The sequence below is a fragment of the Saccopteryx bilineata genome, chromosome 7, assembly GCF_036850765.1.
Source record: "Saccopteryx bilineata isolate mSacBil1 chromosome 7, mSacBil1_pri_phased_curated, whole genome shotgun sequence".
NCBI classification, from domain to species: Eukaryota; Metazoa; Chordata; class Mammalia; order Chiroptera; family Emballonuridae; genus Saccopteryx; species Saccopteryx bilineata.
The window spans coordinates 70,634,983-70,651,984 of NC_089496.1; the positions used below are offsets into that span (position 1 = coordinate 70,634,983).

Sequence of the window (17,002 nt, forward strand, 5' to 3'; positions counted from 1 at the left end):
GGGACAAAGGGAGTGAACTTTTAATTTTTAATAACTTAAGTTACAGAAAATTAAAGTCTTCACATCGAATTATAGTCCATTGAAAGTCTAGGGTGGCTTCAGCCCAGCTGGATTCAAACCATCCCAAATTCCGTCCCCGTGCTGTTTTCAAGGACCTAGTGAACATCTATCTCCTAGCTGTCCGCAGCCACATCTGCCCACAATCGCCCAAATACACACCTTCCCAGAAGGGCAATTTTACAGACACACCTCTTTAAATTTTAAAACGAAGGCGCAGGCCAATCAACGTTAAGTTTTTTCCAGAACACAAGGCCCCGCCCACGGACACGCTTTCCGCCAATAGAGCAAAGTTTTTTCCCCAATGCCCTTCCAATCAACGCCAAGGAGGGCTGTCGCTCCCGTAAGTTACGTAAGACAGGGGCCAATAGGAGCTAGAGCTGGGGGCTGGCTCCGCCAATGGTAATGTTTCCTGGAGAGCGCGGGAGCCTTTTGAGCAGGCTCCCTAGGAGAAGTGAATGGCGTTCGTTCCCTGAAGCCGGGGTCCAGGGCAGAACCCGAACCCAAGGGCGGTAGCGCGGCCGACATGGCCTGCTGTCACAACGTAATGATGCTGCTGGACTCCGCGGGCGGAGCCGCTGACCAGAGTCCGGTCCGGCGGGCTGCCCTGCGCCTCCTCATCTACCTCAGCTGCCGATTTGGCCTTACTAGGGTCCGCTGGGCCTTCCGGTTCTTCAACTCGCAGGGGGCGCGGAGCCAGCCCTCCCGCGTGTCTGACTTCCGCGAGCTGGGGTCCCACTCCTGGGAGGACTTTGAGGAGGAGCTGGAGGCCAGGCTCGGGGATGGCGGTCCCGGCGCCCACCTGCCAGGCCCCGCGCCAAGGGCCACCCACACGCACAGCGCCCTGATGGAGACACTGCTGGACTACCAGTGGGACCGGCCCGAGATCACGTCGCCCACCAAGCCGGTCCTGCGCAGCAGCGGCAGAAGACTGCTGGACGTGGAGAGCGAGGCCCAGGAGGCCGAGACTGCGCTCGGGGGCTTCGGGAACGCCATCTTCCTGCTGGCCCCTTGCCCCCATTCGCAAAGGGAGCTGCTGCAGTTCGTGTCTGGCTGCGAGGCCCAGGCCCAGGCCCAGGACCCGCTGCTCACTCCTAAGCAGGTGATGGAGAAGTTGCTGCCCAAGAGGGTCCAGGAAGTCATGACCGCCCGAAAAGTCACCTTGTACTGGGTGGATACCACCGAGAGGTCCAAGGTGAGGTGATCAGGAACTCGGATTTATTGCGGGGTGCTCTCATGGCTAACCAGACCGGGCAGCGTCTGCAAAAGGACAATCTAAATAGTAAAACGGGAAGCTTCTGGGTTATCTACTAAGTCAGAATGTCGGCAGCTGCGGAAAGGCACCAGGTGTTATCCAGGTAGTCAGACCCGGCTTTGGTTCAGCAACCTTGGTATTTGAATTCAGGCCAAGAAAGAATTCAGAGCCAAGACGAACTATAAGAGAAAGTTTATTTAGAAAGTAACAGACGTAGAAGAAATGGGTCCAGGAAACAAGTGACAGAGACCAAAAGCAGGGGCCCTTGGAGCGTAGGGGAGAGAAAGGTAAATGAACCAGGGAGGGGGGAGAAAGCGGGGGAGCGCTCCTGGAGGTAGAACCGCTGGCTGAGTCCTCCCGTCTTAAGGGCTTTTAAGGGTGGGGATTTCAGGGGAGGATCTCAATAGAATATTCTTCAGCTTTCCAGGTGTGTTCTTTCAGGGTGGTAATCTCCACTGATTGCACCAGGACTGGAGGTCGTTAGTCAATACAGCTGGTGCTAAGGTCAGCCATGGCTGGCTTGTCTGGTTTTGCTGCTTTTTGAGGCCTGGAGCCCATACGCAATGGAGGTCTAGATGATATCCCTAAGGGTTAATGTTTAGGGGAGTGGTCACACACTGGACCCGCAAAGGAGTCGCATGAGGCCACTCTTCTGCCCCTTGTTCCACCTCCAACGGGGTCTACCACATAGCTAGTGACATGCCAGGGCAGGAAAGATTACCCTGGGGAAGAGGTCCTTGTTTTCCCCTTTGATAGGCATCCGGGAATTTTCACTGTGGTCACCTTCCTGCCTGGCCTGTGGTCCTTGATCCGCTCTAGTTTGTCTACTGCCTACCACAAATGCTTGAAGATCCATCACTATTTGGGTCCTATCTGCCTTCCCAGACTTTATATTTCCTACACATGACCATATCTCAGCATTCTGAAGCATAGTCTAGTTGGTGGATAGATCTGACTGCTTGTTTGGTCTTAGTCACGTGGGACGTCAGTTTGGCCCTTATTTATTTATTTATTTATTTAGTGACAGAGACAGAGAGAGGGACAAACAGACAGGAAGAGAGAGAGATGAGAAGCGTCAACTCATAGTTGTGATACCTTCGTTGTTCATTGATTCCTTTCTCATATGTGCCTTGACCAGGGAGCCCCAGCTGAGCCAATGACCCCTCGCTCAAGCCAGCAACCTTGGGCTTCAAGCCCCGACCATTGGACTCAAGCCAGCGACCAAGGGGTCATGTCTATGATCCCACGCCCAAGCTGGCAATCCCGTGCTCAAGCCAGTGACCTCGGGGTTTCGAACCTGGGTCCTCAGTGTCCCAGGTCAACACTATGCACTGTGCCATGGCCTGGTCAGGCATTATGGACATTTTAATGATGTTAATTCTTTCAATCCATGAATACTATATATACTTTTGTTCTGAGTTGGGTCTCTTGTAGAAAGCATATAGATAGACCATGTTTTCCTAACCATTCAGCTACTCGATGCCTTTTTTGTGTGTGACAGAGACAGAGAGAGGGACAGATAGGGACAGACAGACAGGAAGGAAATGAGATGAGAAGCATCATTTTTTTAAAAATTTTTTTATTTATTCATTTTTATTATTAGAGAGAGGAGAGAGAGAGAGAGAGAGAGAACAGAGGAGGAGCAGGAAGCATCAACTCCCATATGTGCCTTGACCAGGCAAGCCCAGGGTTTCAGGTCAACGCTTTATCCACTGCGCCACCACAGGTCAGGCGAGAAGCATCAATTCTTTGTTGTGGCACCTTAGTTCATTGAATGCTTGGGGGACTCCAGCAGAGGAAGTGACCCTGCATTCAAGCTGGCGACCTTGGGGTTTCGAACTTGGGTCCTTAGCATCCCATGCTGATGCTCTATTCACTGCGCCACTGCCTGGTCAGGCTGTGGTTTCTATGTCCTTTTTAATGCTTAACTATCTCTTTGCGTAAGTTCTCATTGAGATCATTCTTTCTTTAAGTTCCTTGAGCATCATTATAATCATTGTTTTAACCTCTGCATCTGGTATTTTGGTTGCTTCTATTTCATTTAATTCTTTTTCTAGAAATTTTTCTTGTTCTTTCATTGGGGCATTTTTTAAAAAAATTTATTGATTTTTAGCGAGAGAGGAAGGTGGAAGAGAGAGAGAGAGAAATATCAATTTGTTCCTATATGTGCCCTGTCCTGGGATTGGCCTGGCAACCTCTGCTTCAGGTAGATGCTCTAACCAACTGAGCTCTCTGGTCAGAGTTGGAGCATATTGCTTTGACTCCCAAGCTTGTTATGAGGGCTTTCTGATGTAGGTGTTTCGTGGGTCTCAATGGCTCAGTCTTATAAATCACCCGAGCTATATGCTCCAAAATGATTCTTGTGTGTGTTACGTGCTCTCTCTTATTGTAGCTGAGTCTTGAATGCTGTTGGCCAGTTCGTGGATAGCGTTAACCCACAGGCTGGCTGGCTCTAAGGATAAGCCTCATTCAGCGATTCTGAACCACTGTTCAAGGACTGCCCCCTGAGGCAGAGTTGTTCCCGGCAGGATCTGGTGTCTGCTAGAGTCCCCCTTTGGCTGTACTGTTTGTGTGGCTAGTGGGTTGAGCTCTGGTGTGATTTGAAGCCCACAGCTGGTTGTATTGATTTGGGCCTTCCTGGCCAGGGCTCAGGTGCAGGTTGATGTCAGACATTGTATGTAACTGGCCTTGGGTTACCTGTCAGCTACTGGATACGCTTTTTGTGGCACTGGGCCTGGATGTGTGTGGTAAGAGCCAGGCTTTGGACTAGGGTGGGCTTCCTGAAACTTTGGACCCGGACTCCCTCCAGAGTCTTATGAAGAAAAGCTGTAGAATGGGTCTGAACTGCCCACACCCTTAGACCCTTTTATTGGGCTCAAGCTTGGTAAGGCAGGGCGATGGGGTCGGGAAGATGAGGCTAGGAGTTCCCTACTTGGAGGCAGTGCGGTCAGTTACTCCATGGGGAGAACGTGGCCCCTAATCCAGGCCATGCCACTAAGTCTCTGTTAGAGTCTCCAGCTCGAGCTCCTCCAGGGGGGCACACACAGGTTCAGGTTGCTGCCGCCAGCTGCAGGAGCAGACTCGGCAAAATGGGGCCACTGGTACTTGGGCAAAAGCCTTGGTTGGCGATGGCACTGGCTGGGCCACGGGAGGGAGGCGAGCGTTACTCCTCCCCTTAGCTCTGTAGCCATGCCTGCCTGAGCCGGGAACTGGAACCTCTGAGGGGAGGCACTCTGAATGTCCCAGCTCTGAGAGAAGCCACCTTCCCCCCAGCCGTGGAACTGAGCCCAGCAGGACGGGGCCAGTGGGATTTGGGAATTCAAGTCAAGGCGGCCCTCCGCTGGGGTGTTGCCGGCCCGCGCGGGAGGGCAGCAAGCTGCCTGCCTCCCCTTAGCTCCACAGCCACAGGGCTGGAGACCCTCACAGGGAGTCTTCTGTTGGGGGTGGTGCCCGCCTGGCCCATGGGAGAGGGGAAAGAGTGGCCCCCTTTCCAAAGCTACACTGTTCAATGACTGAGAGTCTGCCTATAATTTCTTCAGAAAAGGAATGTACCTCATGTTCCTGCTGGGTGTAGCCAACTGTCCTTTCTGCAGGACTCGAGTTTGGCAGGGCGGTCATCAGTATTTAGAGGACCGGGTTAGTGCAGTGCCCCAGCTGGTGCTGTAAGAATAGCAGTGCCTGACCCTGGAAGGTGGCCCCTGAGGGCGATATGGGATGTTGGCTCAGGACTAGAACCTCAGTAGCCGACCTCCAGACTTTCTCTTTGTGGCTTCTGTATGCCCTGAGTCGCCCTTCCTCTACCAGAGCCCTGGTGAGCTCGGTGCCCGTTAGCAGACTCCCTCCTCTTCCAGGTGGGTGGAGTCCCTGCTGCTTTTCACTGCCAGGTGCTACGCTGGCTCCCCTTCCTGGCTCTGGTGCCCTGGTTTGGGGGTCCTCAGGGAGGACTTTTGCAGCCAAAATATCCCTCTGGCTTCTCAGCTTCCACGCCTGAGTGCAGGGGCCAACCCTCTCCACGTCTCTGCCCCTCTTACCAGTCTCTGTAGCTTCTGTAAATTCTTGGATAGAACACCCCTGTTCAGCTGCCCTTCAGCTGATCGTTCAGGTTGATTATAGTTTGGCTGTAAATCGGTTTGGTGCCGGGAGGAGATGTGTACAGCTTCCACCTACTCTGCAGCCATCCTGGATCTGACACTTCTGACTCTTAACATTGTATGATGTATCCCCAGTGATTTGCATCATTTCTGTTTCTTGAAAGGAAATAGAATTAAAGTAGTATTTTCACTAACTGGACACTTTCTTGAAGGCATATTATGTAGTAATTATATTTTGGGGCTGTATAGTAATAGGATGCTGGCCATTATTACCTCTGCTGGGTTCCACAAATACATCAATTGTGGCATTTGATCCTTCAGTGTAGAAATCAACTTTCTCCTAGAGCTGTTTTCTCTGAACATATGTACCCTGATTTATCAATGTCACCCCATTAAAATTAACCCAAAAAAAAATCAACTTTCTCTTGATCCTCTTAGCTTTATTTCTTAATGCCTAATTTAGAATAACTTGAGGTTCTTTGTAATTTTATTTTAGTTGCGGGGGTCCTCAGACCACGTTGGGTACTGGACAGTGTGTGAACTGCTCCACCACGTAGGAGGCACTGTCTTTCCACTAGAAACTTGGAGCCAGGATTGTACAAAAGCTGGGAAAACGCTGCTTGGCAGCGAACAGCGGCTGTCAAGTGAACCTCACCTCTCCTCGTGGATTTTAACTCTGCCGACCGATTCCACCTTAAACTGGTTGCTCTATAATTCTCCTGAGTATGAAGCCTCATTTCCACGGATGGAAGGGACATTATTTCTCCCTGTTGAAGGTAAGCAAATAATGTTGGGGGCGGGGAGGTCTGTTCCTCAAGGCAGCCCTGGGCTTTCAAGCTTCTTTAGAATTTCCAGAAGCCCAGGCACTCAATTAGTGCTTGTAATTTAAATATGTCTAAGCACAATCAGAGGTACCATAGGAAAGATTGAACTCTGGTACAGTACGACTGCCAGTCCATGTATAAAAAGAACAAGTGGATGATTTCAAAGAGTTTCTCAACTGTTTGCAAGGAAAGATAATATTCCCCAAAGATAATATGCCCAAGTAAATGGATGGTAAAATTTCATTGCCTCATAGAAGAGACTGCTAAATTAAAGACCATGGAGAGACATGATTAATAATAACATATTAGTCCAGTGAAGCTGAAAGTGGTACTTGTTACCAGAAAGAGCCAGCATGTTGGAATCTTTTTAAATTTGCTTTACAATATTATTTCCTATACCGTAATCTCCTTTTGAATTATTATGAATTCACACAGAAGTAGTATTGTATACAAACGTGTACATAAAACTATGTTATACATTATGTGCACTTTAAGGACATTTTAAGAGTAGTTTTTTTAAAGTAATTTTGTCTTTAAAATTTAATCTTCTTGGCCCTGGCTGGTTGGCTTGGTGGTAGAGCATCGGCCCAGCGTGTGGAAGTCCTGGGTTTGATTCCCAAACAGGGCACACAGGAGAAGTGACCATCTGCTTCTCCATCCCTTCCCCTTCTCTCTCTCTCTCTTTCTCTCTCTTCCATTCCTGTAGCCATGGCTTGAATGGTTCAAGCAAGTTGGCCGTGGCTGCTGCTGATGGCTCCATGGCCTTGCCTTAAGTGCTAAAATAGCTCAGTTGTTGAGCAACAGAGCAGTGGCCCCCAGTGAGCAGAGCACTGGCCCGTTGGATGCTTGCTGGGTAGATCCTGGTCAGGGCACATGCAAGAGTCTGTCTGTCTGCCTCCCTGCCTCTCAATTAAAAAAAAAAAATCTCACAAGATATGCTATGTGTTATATTTTATGGATTTAAAAAACGATGTCTTATTTTTGTAAGTAGTGAGTATTGCTTGCATATTTACTTCTATGTCATAGTTACTGAGAAGTTCTGTCCTCAGGTCGTGCCCTTGTAATAATTTTGTTTGTGGACAACTTTGTCGAGCTACATGAGCTTGCTGTTGGCAGTAGAATGAGGGTTGAGTGAGAACTAAGTGGCAATACTAGTATCTCGACCGACAATCTATTTATTTTTCTTCTTACTATTAAACCTATTTTTAGTAACTATTTATTACATTAGAATTTTAATAGTCTTTCTTTCTAGCAGGCAAAGAGATTCAAGAACCATGGGCAGTCATCCTGGAGCCCTTGGCCATGCATCAGAGACATTTTCAGAGACCAGTCAGAATTTTTCTGAAGGGCACAGCCACCCACTGGTCTCTCCCAATGAGCGGCACTTTGGGCACTGATAGCTGGATGCTCCACAGTCCGGAGGGGAATAAATCAACTCAAAGGACATTATTTCAGCAGCTGGTAAACAGGCTGACTGCTGAGGAATTACATCTGGTAGGTATCATCCATGCACTAAGTCATTCTGTCTAATAACACGCTGGTAAAGTGAAACAAGAGTGTTTATGAAATACCAAGGGTTGCCCTACATGAGATTGTCTCAGTGAAACAGATGGTGGTTTTGTAAATAATAGTGTCTACACTATAGCAGCATGACAATGCTCATTAGTTAAGAAACAGTTTATAAAATTACATGTGCCTGGAATCCCCCTAAGTTAAATAAGTTAACTTATATGCACATAAGAAAAAAGGTCATGGGCCAGTGCAATGATTATACTAGGGGGGTGAGTGATGGGACAGTTTTCCCCCACCCCAATCCACAGTTGAATGCCATCTGAAATATTAAATGGATAATTTCAGAAATAAACAGTTTATAAATTTTATGACCTTTAAATTACAAGCTGTTCTGAGCGACGTGATAAATTCTTGTGGGGGCCTGCCTGGGACGTGAATTGTACCTTTGCCCAGTGTGTCCCCGCTGTGTATATATTGCCCGCCCGTATATATTAGCTTAGTAGCTATCTCGGTTATCAGATTAACTGTTTTGACATCACAAGACTTGTGTCCAAGTGACCCTATTTCACTTAATAATGTCCCCCAAGTGTAAGGCTGGTGACAGTGACAATTCAGACATGCCAGAGAGAAGCCAGAAAGCCCTCCTTCAAATGACTAGGTAAGGATGGTACAGTGAGCTATTTTGAGAGAGACAAACTGCATTCACATGGTTATTTTTACAATATATTGTTGATTGTTTGTTGTTGTTGATCTCTTATCGTCCTAATTTATAAATTAAACTTTATCATAGGTGTGTATATATTAGAAAAAACATGTATATAGTGTGTGGTACTGTGCAGTTTCAGGCATTCACTGGGGGACTTGGAACATAGAGGGGACTACTATATGTATTTGTTCCTTTTGTGTAAAAAAATACATTTCATTTTTTAAAAGCCCTACACTGTAAAATATAATAGTATCCAATAGTCACACAAACTTAGAAATGCCTTTTGAATAGGACTGCCTATCCAATTAAAGGTGATAGTTATTTTTAAGCTACTAGCAAATTCTTTACCTCCCCCCCCCCTTAAGTGAGAAGCTAGGAGGCAGAGAGACAGACTCCTGCATGTGCCAACCGGTATCTACCCGTTGTGCCCACTAGGGGGCGATGCTCTGACTATCTGGGGCTGTTGCTCGGCACCTGAGCTATTTTAGTGCCTGAGACAAGGCCATGGAGCCATCCTCAGTGCCTGGGGTCAACTTGCTCCAGCCGAGCTATGGCTGCAGGAAGGGAAGAGAGAGAGAGAGAGAAGGGGGTGGAGGGATGAAGAAGCAGATGGTTGCTTCTCCTGTGTGCCCTGGCTGGGAATCGAACCTGGGACATCCACATGCCAGACTGATTACCACTGAGCCAGCTGGCCAGGGCCCCTTACCTTGCTACATGTCTTTTGCCTTTATAACCTCAGAAAGCTTCTATCTTCTGAATCCCACTGGGAAACATTCTAGAGCAAACCTGAGCAGTCATCTGAATAGGTGTTCTGAGAGTTATGAGCTCTGATGGAAGGAGCACCCAGAGGGGAGTCAGGTGATCTGGCTCAGGTCCCCTCTCTGCTGCTAACCATGTGATCTAGTATCTCCTTTAGTGGCCCTATTGCCTTGTGGTTAGGAGCATGGGTTTGGAATTCATACCCACTTCACTTCTGCCTCTTACTAACTGAGTGACCTTAAACATGTTACCTGTTCCTCAGCCTCAGTCTTCTTCTATAAAATGGGAATGATAATCATTTTTACCTCAGAATGGTTGGGAAGGTTCAGTAAGTTGTAAGCCTACAAGACATGCTTAGTAAGTAAGTATTTCTGGTGACTTTAGGCTTTTCTTATTTGTGAATTGAGGAGTTAGGATTATACGATCAGTAAGTTCTATTCTAGCACTAATATCCATCAAGTCAGTCTCTTCCATATTTTTTAACGTTAATCATGGTTGGGAGGAACTATCATTGCCTTTTACTGAGCTACATTCTCCTTTACACACATGTCTACAGTCTTCTTGACTAACTAGAACTTCTTGTGTAGGTTGTCAGTGTGGACCCTGGTGAAGGCTGGCCCCCCATCACCGGAGTTATTTCCCCCCTCTCTGCCAATGCTACAATTCTCACTGTTTTCCGCATGGAGGAGGCTGAATTTCAAAGACATCTTCTCCAAACAGCTGTGGCAGAAAGCCCCCAGGATACAGCTTCCCTTTTTCCTGAGGTGGTGGACGTTGTGTTGACTCAGCCTCACAGTTTACTGGAAGATCCTGCGACCTCTGGTAAGTTCTGACCCGGCAACTAACACACCCCAGCGCAGTGGTTTAGTCTCTTCCAGCTTCAGAATTATTTTTTCACTGTGCTATTAGGAGAACCCCAATATCTGTTAGAAACAGGTAAAAGCAAACTGTAGTATTTCAGGCAATTTAAGTCATCATTATTCATTGAAATCCTGAAGGACTGCTGAGGAGGCCAAAGGCTCTGGGAAACCAGTTTGAAATCCGAGGCCTCTGATGAAGCCCAGTTTGTAACATATTTCATGCGGACTGCACGGAATACTGTTGTAATTCTGTCTGCCTTCCAGTTCGTGGCATTGCTACTTAAGCTAGGTAGATAAAAATCAAATTAATTTGATATTTCTTCCATGTATTCAACAGATTTATTGAGTGCCTGCTACATGTTAGGCACTCATCTAGGTATTGGGAATACATCAGTGAACAAAATAGGCAAAGGTCTCTGTTCTCATGGAACTGACCATTTAATCAGGAGAGACAAGACAATAAAGTAAATTAGGGAATTATATATTATATATAGTACATTTGAAAGCAATAAGTGCTATATAATAAAAGTAGAAAGGGAATGGGCATGTTAAGGGGTGGGAGGGGTGCAGTTTTGAACAGGCCTTGTTGAAAAAGCAGTATTTGAGCACAGACTTGAAGGAAGCAACAGGGAAGGAGCATCCCTCATAGAAGCCCTGGGCCTGGGTGTGCATTTCCGGAGGAGCAGTTTTCAGACACAGAGGCCTGTCCAAGTTGGTACGGGTGAAGGAAAGTAGTTAATGCTGCCGCTTGGTGTGTCGTTGGTGAGAAGGAGGGGGGTCCTCAGCAGGAGCAAGCGTGGGCGTTCTCCACTTTGGTTCTCATGCCTCCTTTATTCCCTGTCTGCTCTGGCCCTTGTAGCTCCTCCCTGTCCAGAGTGGGCCCAGCAGGAGCTCGGCCGCACCGTGCCCTGGAGAGCTGCTGTCGCTGAGAGGTGGTTTCTCTTCTCTAATCTTAGTGGCGCCAGTTCACATTTGATGGAGTCATTTTGGTAAAACTTTTATTTTTTCCCCCTCTGGGTATTGCTAATTTTATGAGTACAATTCAATATGTTAAAAACAAATTACATAACTGTGATGACAGGTAGGTACTAGACTTAGCAGGGGATGACTTTGTAAGTTATATAAAAATGTCTGACCACTACGCTGTATACCTGAAACCAATACAAAATAACATTGAATGTCGCCTGTAATTAAAAAAAAGAATTCTGGCCCTGCCCGGATAGCTCAGTGGGTTAGAGCATCTTCCCAATATGCAGAGATTGCTGGTTCGATCCCCGGTCAGGGCACATACAGGAACAGATGGATGTTTCTATCTCCCTTCCTCTCTTTCTAAAATCAATAAATAAAATAAAAAAGAAACAAATAAAATGTAAAGTTAAAAAATAAAAATAAATAAAAGAATTCTGGGAAGCAAAATTAAAACCACTGGGATCATATTAAAAACCACTTCTACTGGAATTAAATGAATTGCAAAGTTAAATGAATAAATAGGCCCTGGCCATTTGGCCAGTAGTAGAGCATCAGCCAGACGTGTGGATATCCCAGGTTAAATTCTCAGTCAGGGTACACAGAAGAAGTGACCATCTGCTTTCCCCTCTCTCCCCTTCTCTCCCCCTCTCTTCTCCCCCTCTCCTCTCCCTCCCCTTTCCTCCTTTTCCCATCTCCTTTTCCCCTTTTCTCTCCTCCTCTCCTCTTCTCTCCCTCTCTTTCCTCCCTCTCTCCCCCTCTCTCCCTCCTCTTCTCCCTCTTCCCTTCTCCCCTCCCTTCCCTCTCCCCCCCATTCTACCCCCACTTCCCCCACCTCTCTTCCCATCCTGTAGCCATGGCTTGATGATTGGTTTGAGCAAATTGCCCACCCCTCAGGGTGGCTCCACCTCAGGTGCTAAAAATAGCTCGGTTGCTAAGCAGTGGTCATAGACGAGCATAGTATCACCTATAGGGGGCTTGCAGTGTGGATCTCTGTTGGGGGGGTACATATGGGAGTCTGTCTCCCCTCCTATCAAAAATAAAAAGAATAAAACTAATTACAAATGGTGAGTATTGTTCAATGGGTATAAAGTTTCAGTTTTACAAGCTAAAGAGAGTTCTGGAGATGGATGGGGGAGTGATGGTAGCACAACATGATGAATATACTCAATACCAGTGAACTATGTACTTAAAAGTAGTGAGGTGAAGTGGGTATTTTACCCCCTTAAAAAAATTAGAAAAGGCCCTGGCTGGTTGGCTCAGCAGTAGAGCGTCGGCCTGGCATGCGGGGGACCCGGGTTCGATTCCCGGCCAGGGCACATAGGAGAAGCGCCCATTTGCTTCTCCACCCCCCCTCCTTCCTCTCTGTCTCTCTCTTCCCCTCCCGCAGCCAAGGCTCCATTGGAGCAAGGATGGCCCGGGTGCTAGAGTGGCTCTGGTGGCAACAGAGCGACGCCCCGGAGGGGCAGAGCATCGCCCCTGGTGGGCGTGCCAGGTGGATCCTGGTCGGGCGCATGCGGGAGTTTGTCTAACTGTCTCTCCCCGTTTCCAGCTTAAAGAAATTAAAGAAATAAAAAAAAAAAAATTAGAAAAAATTAATTAGAAAAATAAAATGTAATCTCTAAAAATGAAAAATAGCAAACTTGTATAATGCAGCTAAATTTATACTTAAAAGAATTTATAGACTTAGACTATCTTTTAAAGAAAAAAATTAAAAACCAATTAGCTAGCCCTGGCCAGATAGCTCGGTTGGTTGGAGCATTGTTCAGATGAACAACAGTTGTGGGTTTTATCCCAGGTCAGGGCACATACAGCAGATTAATGTTTCTCTTCCTCCCTCCTTCACCCCCTCCCTCTCTCTTTCCCACTTATCTCTCTAAAGTCTATTTAAGATAAAAATTAGCTAAATGTTCAACACAGAAAACAGTACAGGAGAGTAAACCAAAAAATGAAAGAACAAAGGCACTAGTAAAGATAAGAATAAAAATGAATCAAATAGAAAACAAATGATAGAAATAAGATAATTCTTTGAGAAATCAAAGTTATCTATAATAAGATTGAGCAGTTTCTAAAAAGACATAAATAAACTATTAGAAATGTAAAAGCAGAAATTCAAAATATTTTTTGTTTGGTGTTTTTTGTTTTGTTTTGTTTTTACAGGGACAGAGAGAGGGATAGACAGGGACAGACAGACAGGAACGGAGAGAGATGAGAAGCATCAATCATCAGTTTTTCGTTGTGAGACCTTAGTTGTTCATTGATTGCTTTCTCATATGTGCCTTGACCACGGGCCTTTAGCAGACTGAGTAACCCCTTGCTAGGGCCAGCGACCTTGGGTCCAAGCTGGTGAGCCTTGCTCAAACCAGATGAACCCGTGCTCAAGCTGGCGACCTCGGGGTCTTGAACCTGGGTCCTCTGCATCCCAGTCCGACACTCCACTACGCCATCGCCTGGTCAGGCAAAATTCAAAATATTATTGATATAGTGGACGTTTACTTCTCCCCAAAGATAGCCAGTTGTTACAACTCTTTTGTTAAAAGACCATTTTTATTCACTGAATTACTGTGGTACCTTTGTTGAACTCAGTTGACCACCATTGTACAGGTCTGATTCTGGATATAGTCTAGTTCAGAAATTATATTAACAACACATTGGAGTCTAAATCCTCTCAGCTTTGTTCTCCTCTTTCCTCTCCATTCCCAGAATTGGTTTCACTATTCTGATCCTTTCTATTTCCATATAAATTTTAGATTTAGCCTGTTAATTTCCACCAAACAGCCTGCTAGGAGTTTTGATTGAGTGCATACAGTCTATAGATCAATTTGGGAAGAATTGAACTCTTAATAATAATGAGTCCTCTGATTCATGGACATGTTACAGCTCAAAAAGGCTAAGAACAAAACAGGTTCTCCTATGAGGTAAAAATTCACCATAAACTGTAGTAGAGTATTGCTGTAAGGATCGACAAGTGCACCAATGGGACAGAATAGGGAGCCCAGAAAGTGACCCACACACATATGGGAACTTGGCATATGACAAAGGCAGCATTTATTTTTTTATTGTTTTAAGTGAGAAGAAGGGAGATAGAGAGACAGACTTCCACATGTGCTCCAACAGGGATCCACCCAGCAACCCTCATCTAGGGCCGATGCTTGAATTAACTGAGCTATCCTCAGTGCCTGAGGCCAACAGTTGGATATACCAAGCTATTCTCAGCACCTGGGGCCAATGCTCAAACCAATTGAGTCACTGGCTGCAAGAGGGGAAGAGAAGCAGATGATCACTTCTCATGTGTGCCTTGACCAGGGATTGAACCCAAGATATCTGCACATTGGGCTGATGCTCTCTATTCATTGAACCAACTGGCCAGAGTCAAAAGACAGCATTTATAGATCAAGGAAAAGAACAGACTGCTTAGTAAATGGTGGTATAACAATTGGCTCTTCAGAAGAAAAATATTCAATTTCTATTTCATAGCATACACGATGGTAAATTCCTAATAAATTAAAAAATGAAATCTGAGCCTGACCTGTGGTGGCGCAGTGGATAAAGCGTCGCCCTGGAAATGCTGAGGTTGCTGGTTCGAAACCCTGGCCTTGCCTGGTCAAGGCACATATGGGAGTTGATGCTTCCAGCTCCTCCCCACCTTCTCTCTCTGTCTCTCTCTCCTCTCTCTCTCCCTCTCTGTCTCTCTCTCGCCCTTTCTCTCTCCTCTCTAAAATGAATAAATAAAATTTAAAAAAAAAATTAAAAAAAAAAGAAATCTTAAAAAAAAAAGAAATCTGAAATATAGATCTAACCATAAGAGGTTAGATCAGACTGGGATGGATTTCTTTTTCTCCTTTTCTTTTATTGATTGATTTTAGAGAGACAGAGAGAGGAAAGAGAGAGAATGAAGCATTCATTTGTTGTTCCACTTAGTTGTGCATTCATTGGTCTTGCTTCTTGTATGTGCCCTGATGGGGGATTGAACCCACAACATTGCTGTTCCTGGACGATGCTCTAACTGACTGAACTAACTGGCTAGGGCTGGGGATGGATTTCTTAAATAAGACCAAAAATTCACCTGCAGAAGGAAAATAAGACTATAATGAATTTTAAAATTTCTATATGATGAAAAGACTTGAGCTGTAATTCATATAACCAACAAAGGATTAGTACCCAAATTAGTACAGAGCTCCTAAAAATCATTTAAAAACGACAAGCTATCCAATATAAAATTGGTTTAAATACAATCAAATTGCAAAGGATGGTGTTATATAATATTTTTAAAACACAGCATATAAAATAGTTTGTGTTGGTGTTGATCCATATATATGTCTCTATAAGTAAGACACAAATCTAGGAATATATCTGGGAGGAAGAGATGGGAAAAGTTTGGGGCTTTCTCTGTGTCTATAATGTTTAATTTCATTAAAAATAAAGATCTGGGCCTGACCTGTGGTGGCGCAGCAGATAAAGCGTCGACCTGGAAATGCTGAGATCGCTGGTTTGAAACCCTGGGCTTGCCTGGTCAAGGCACATATGGGAGTTGATGCTTCCAGCTCCTCCCCCCTTCTCTCTCTGTGTCTTTCTCTCCTCTCTCTCCCTCTCTCTCTCCTCTCTAAAAAAAAAAAAGAATAAATAAAAAAGATCTGAAGCAGATATGGTAAACTATTAAGTATTTAATCTTGAAAGGAGATAAATACCTATCACTTAATAATGCTTTCTCTACTTATCTGTGTATTTATAAAGTTCAAAATTCTAAAATATTAAGAGAAAGGCCCTGGCTGGTTGGCTCAGCGGTAGAGCATCAGCCTGGCATGTGGATGACCTGGGTTCCATTCCCAGTCAGGGCACACAGGAGAAGCCACCATCTGCTTCTCCACTCCTCCCTTCCCCTTATCTCCCTCCCTCCCAGCCATAGCTTAAATGGTTTGAGCAAGTTGGCCCCAGACGCTGTGGATGTCTCCATGGTCTCACCTCAGGCATTGAAATAGCTCAGTTGTTGAGCAACGAGCAACAGAGCAGCTGCTCCAGATGGGCAGAGCATCACCCTGTTAAAGGGCTTTCTTGGATGGATCCCAGTCGGGGTGCATACGGGAGTCTGTTTCTCTGGTTCCCTGTCTCCCTGCCTTTCAATTAAAAAAAATTAAGAAAATAAAAAGGCAAACTCCCCACTTGTAAAGGAAACACCAGCCACTTAGGGAGACAGTCTGCTGCATGTGCAATTCAACCAATGGTACCGTAACTTTACCCTATTTTTAAATCACGTGATATCAGGTAGTGGAAGATAGTGAAATACAAGTGATACATTTTTTGTCCCATTTTTGTGATTTCTTTAGTGACTGGTATTTAGCTCTAGGTGGAAGAGTATTTAGTAACCAACCACCACTGTCCTATTTCTCCTCTTATTAATTCCAAATTAGTTTACTGCACTGTGAAGGAATTATTCAGAAGTCATTGTGGCATTTATTACACTGTATTTCATCATCTTGTACTTTAATGTGTGGACACTGAGTAGAAAGTCACCATGGAAGTCCTGAAGTGAAACAGCTGCCATAATTAGACATATACCCGAGGACATGAAGAATCTTTATGAGCCTGACCTGTGGTGGCACAGTGGATAAAGCGTCAACCTGGAACTCTGAGGTCACCGGTTCAAAACCCCAGGCTTGCCTTGTCAAGGCACATATGGGAGTTGATGCTTCCTGCTCCTCCACACCCTTCTCTAAAAAAATGAATAAATTTAAAGTTTTTTTTAAAGTCAATACTATACATGCCTGACCTGTGGTGGCACAGTCAATAAAGCATCAGCCTGGAATGCTGAGGTCACTGGTTTGAAACCCTGGACTTTCCTGGTCATGGCACATATGAGAGTTGATGCTTCCTGCTCCTCCTTCCTTCTCTCTCTCTCTCTCTCTCTCTCTCTCTCTCTCTCTCTCTCTCTCTTTCCTCTCTCTAAAATGAATAAATAAAATCTTTTAAAAAAA

General features: G+C 45.5%; 1 protein-coding gene across 3 annotated transcripts in view; it reads left to right on the forward strand.

The window, feature by feature from the left end:
- The first annotated feature begins 321 nt into the window (after positions 1–321).
- The window catches only part of TICRR (TOPBP1 interacting checkpoint and replication regulator), a 52,903-nt gene continuing 36,222 nt past the window's right edge, over positions 322–17,002 (forward strand). For 2 of the 3 annotated variants that reach the window (XM_066238844.1, XM_066238846.1), the window contains exons 1-5: positions 322–1,252; positions 5,900–6,179; positions 7,480–7,721; positions 9,792–10,026; positions 10,924–11,053. In XM_066238844.1, the coding sequence (XP_066094941.1) occupies positions 584–1,252; positions 5,900–6,179; positions 7,480–7,721; positions 9,792–10,026; positions 10,924–11,053 (1,556 nt within the window). In that variant the 5' untranslated portion in view covers positions 322–583. The remainder of the gene's footprint in view (positions 1,253–5,899; positions 6,180–7,479; positions 7,722–9,791; positions 10,027–10,923; positions 11,054–17,002) is intronic. The other variant, XM_066238845.1, reaches the window with a different exon arrangement.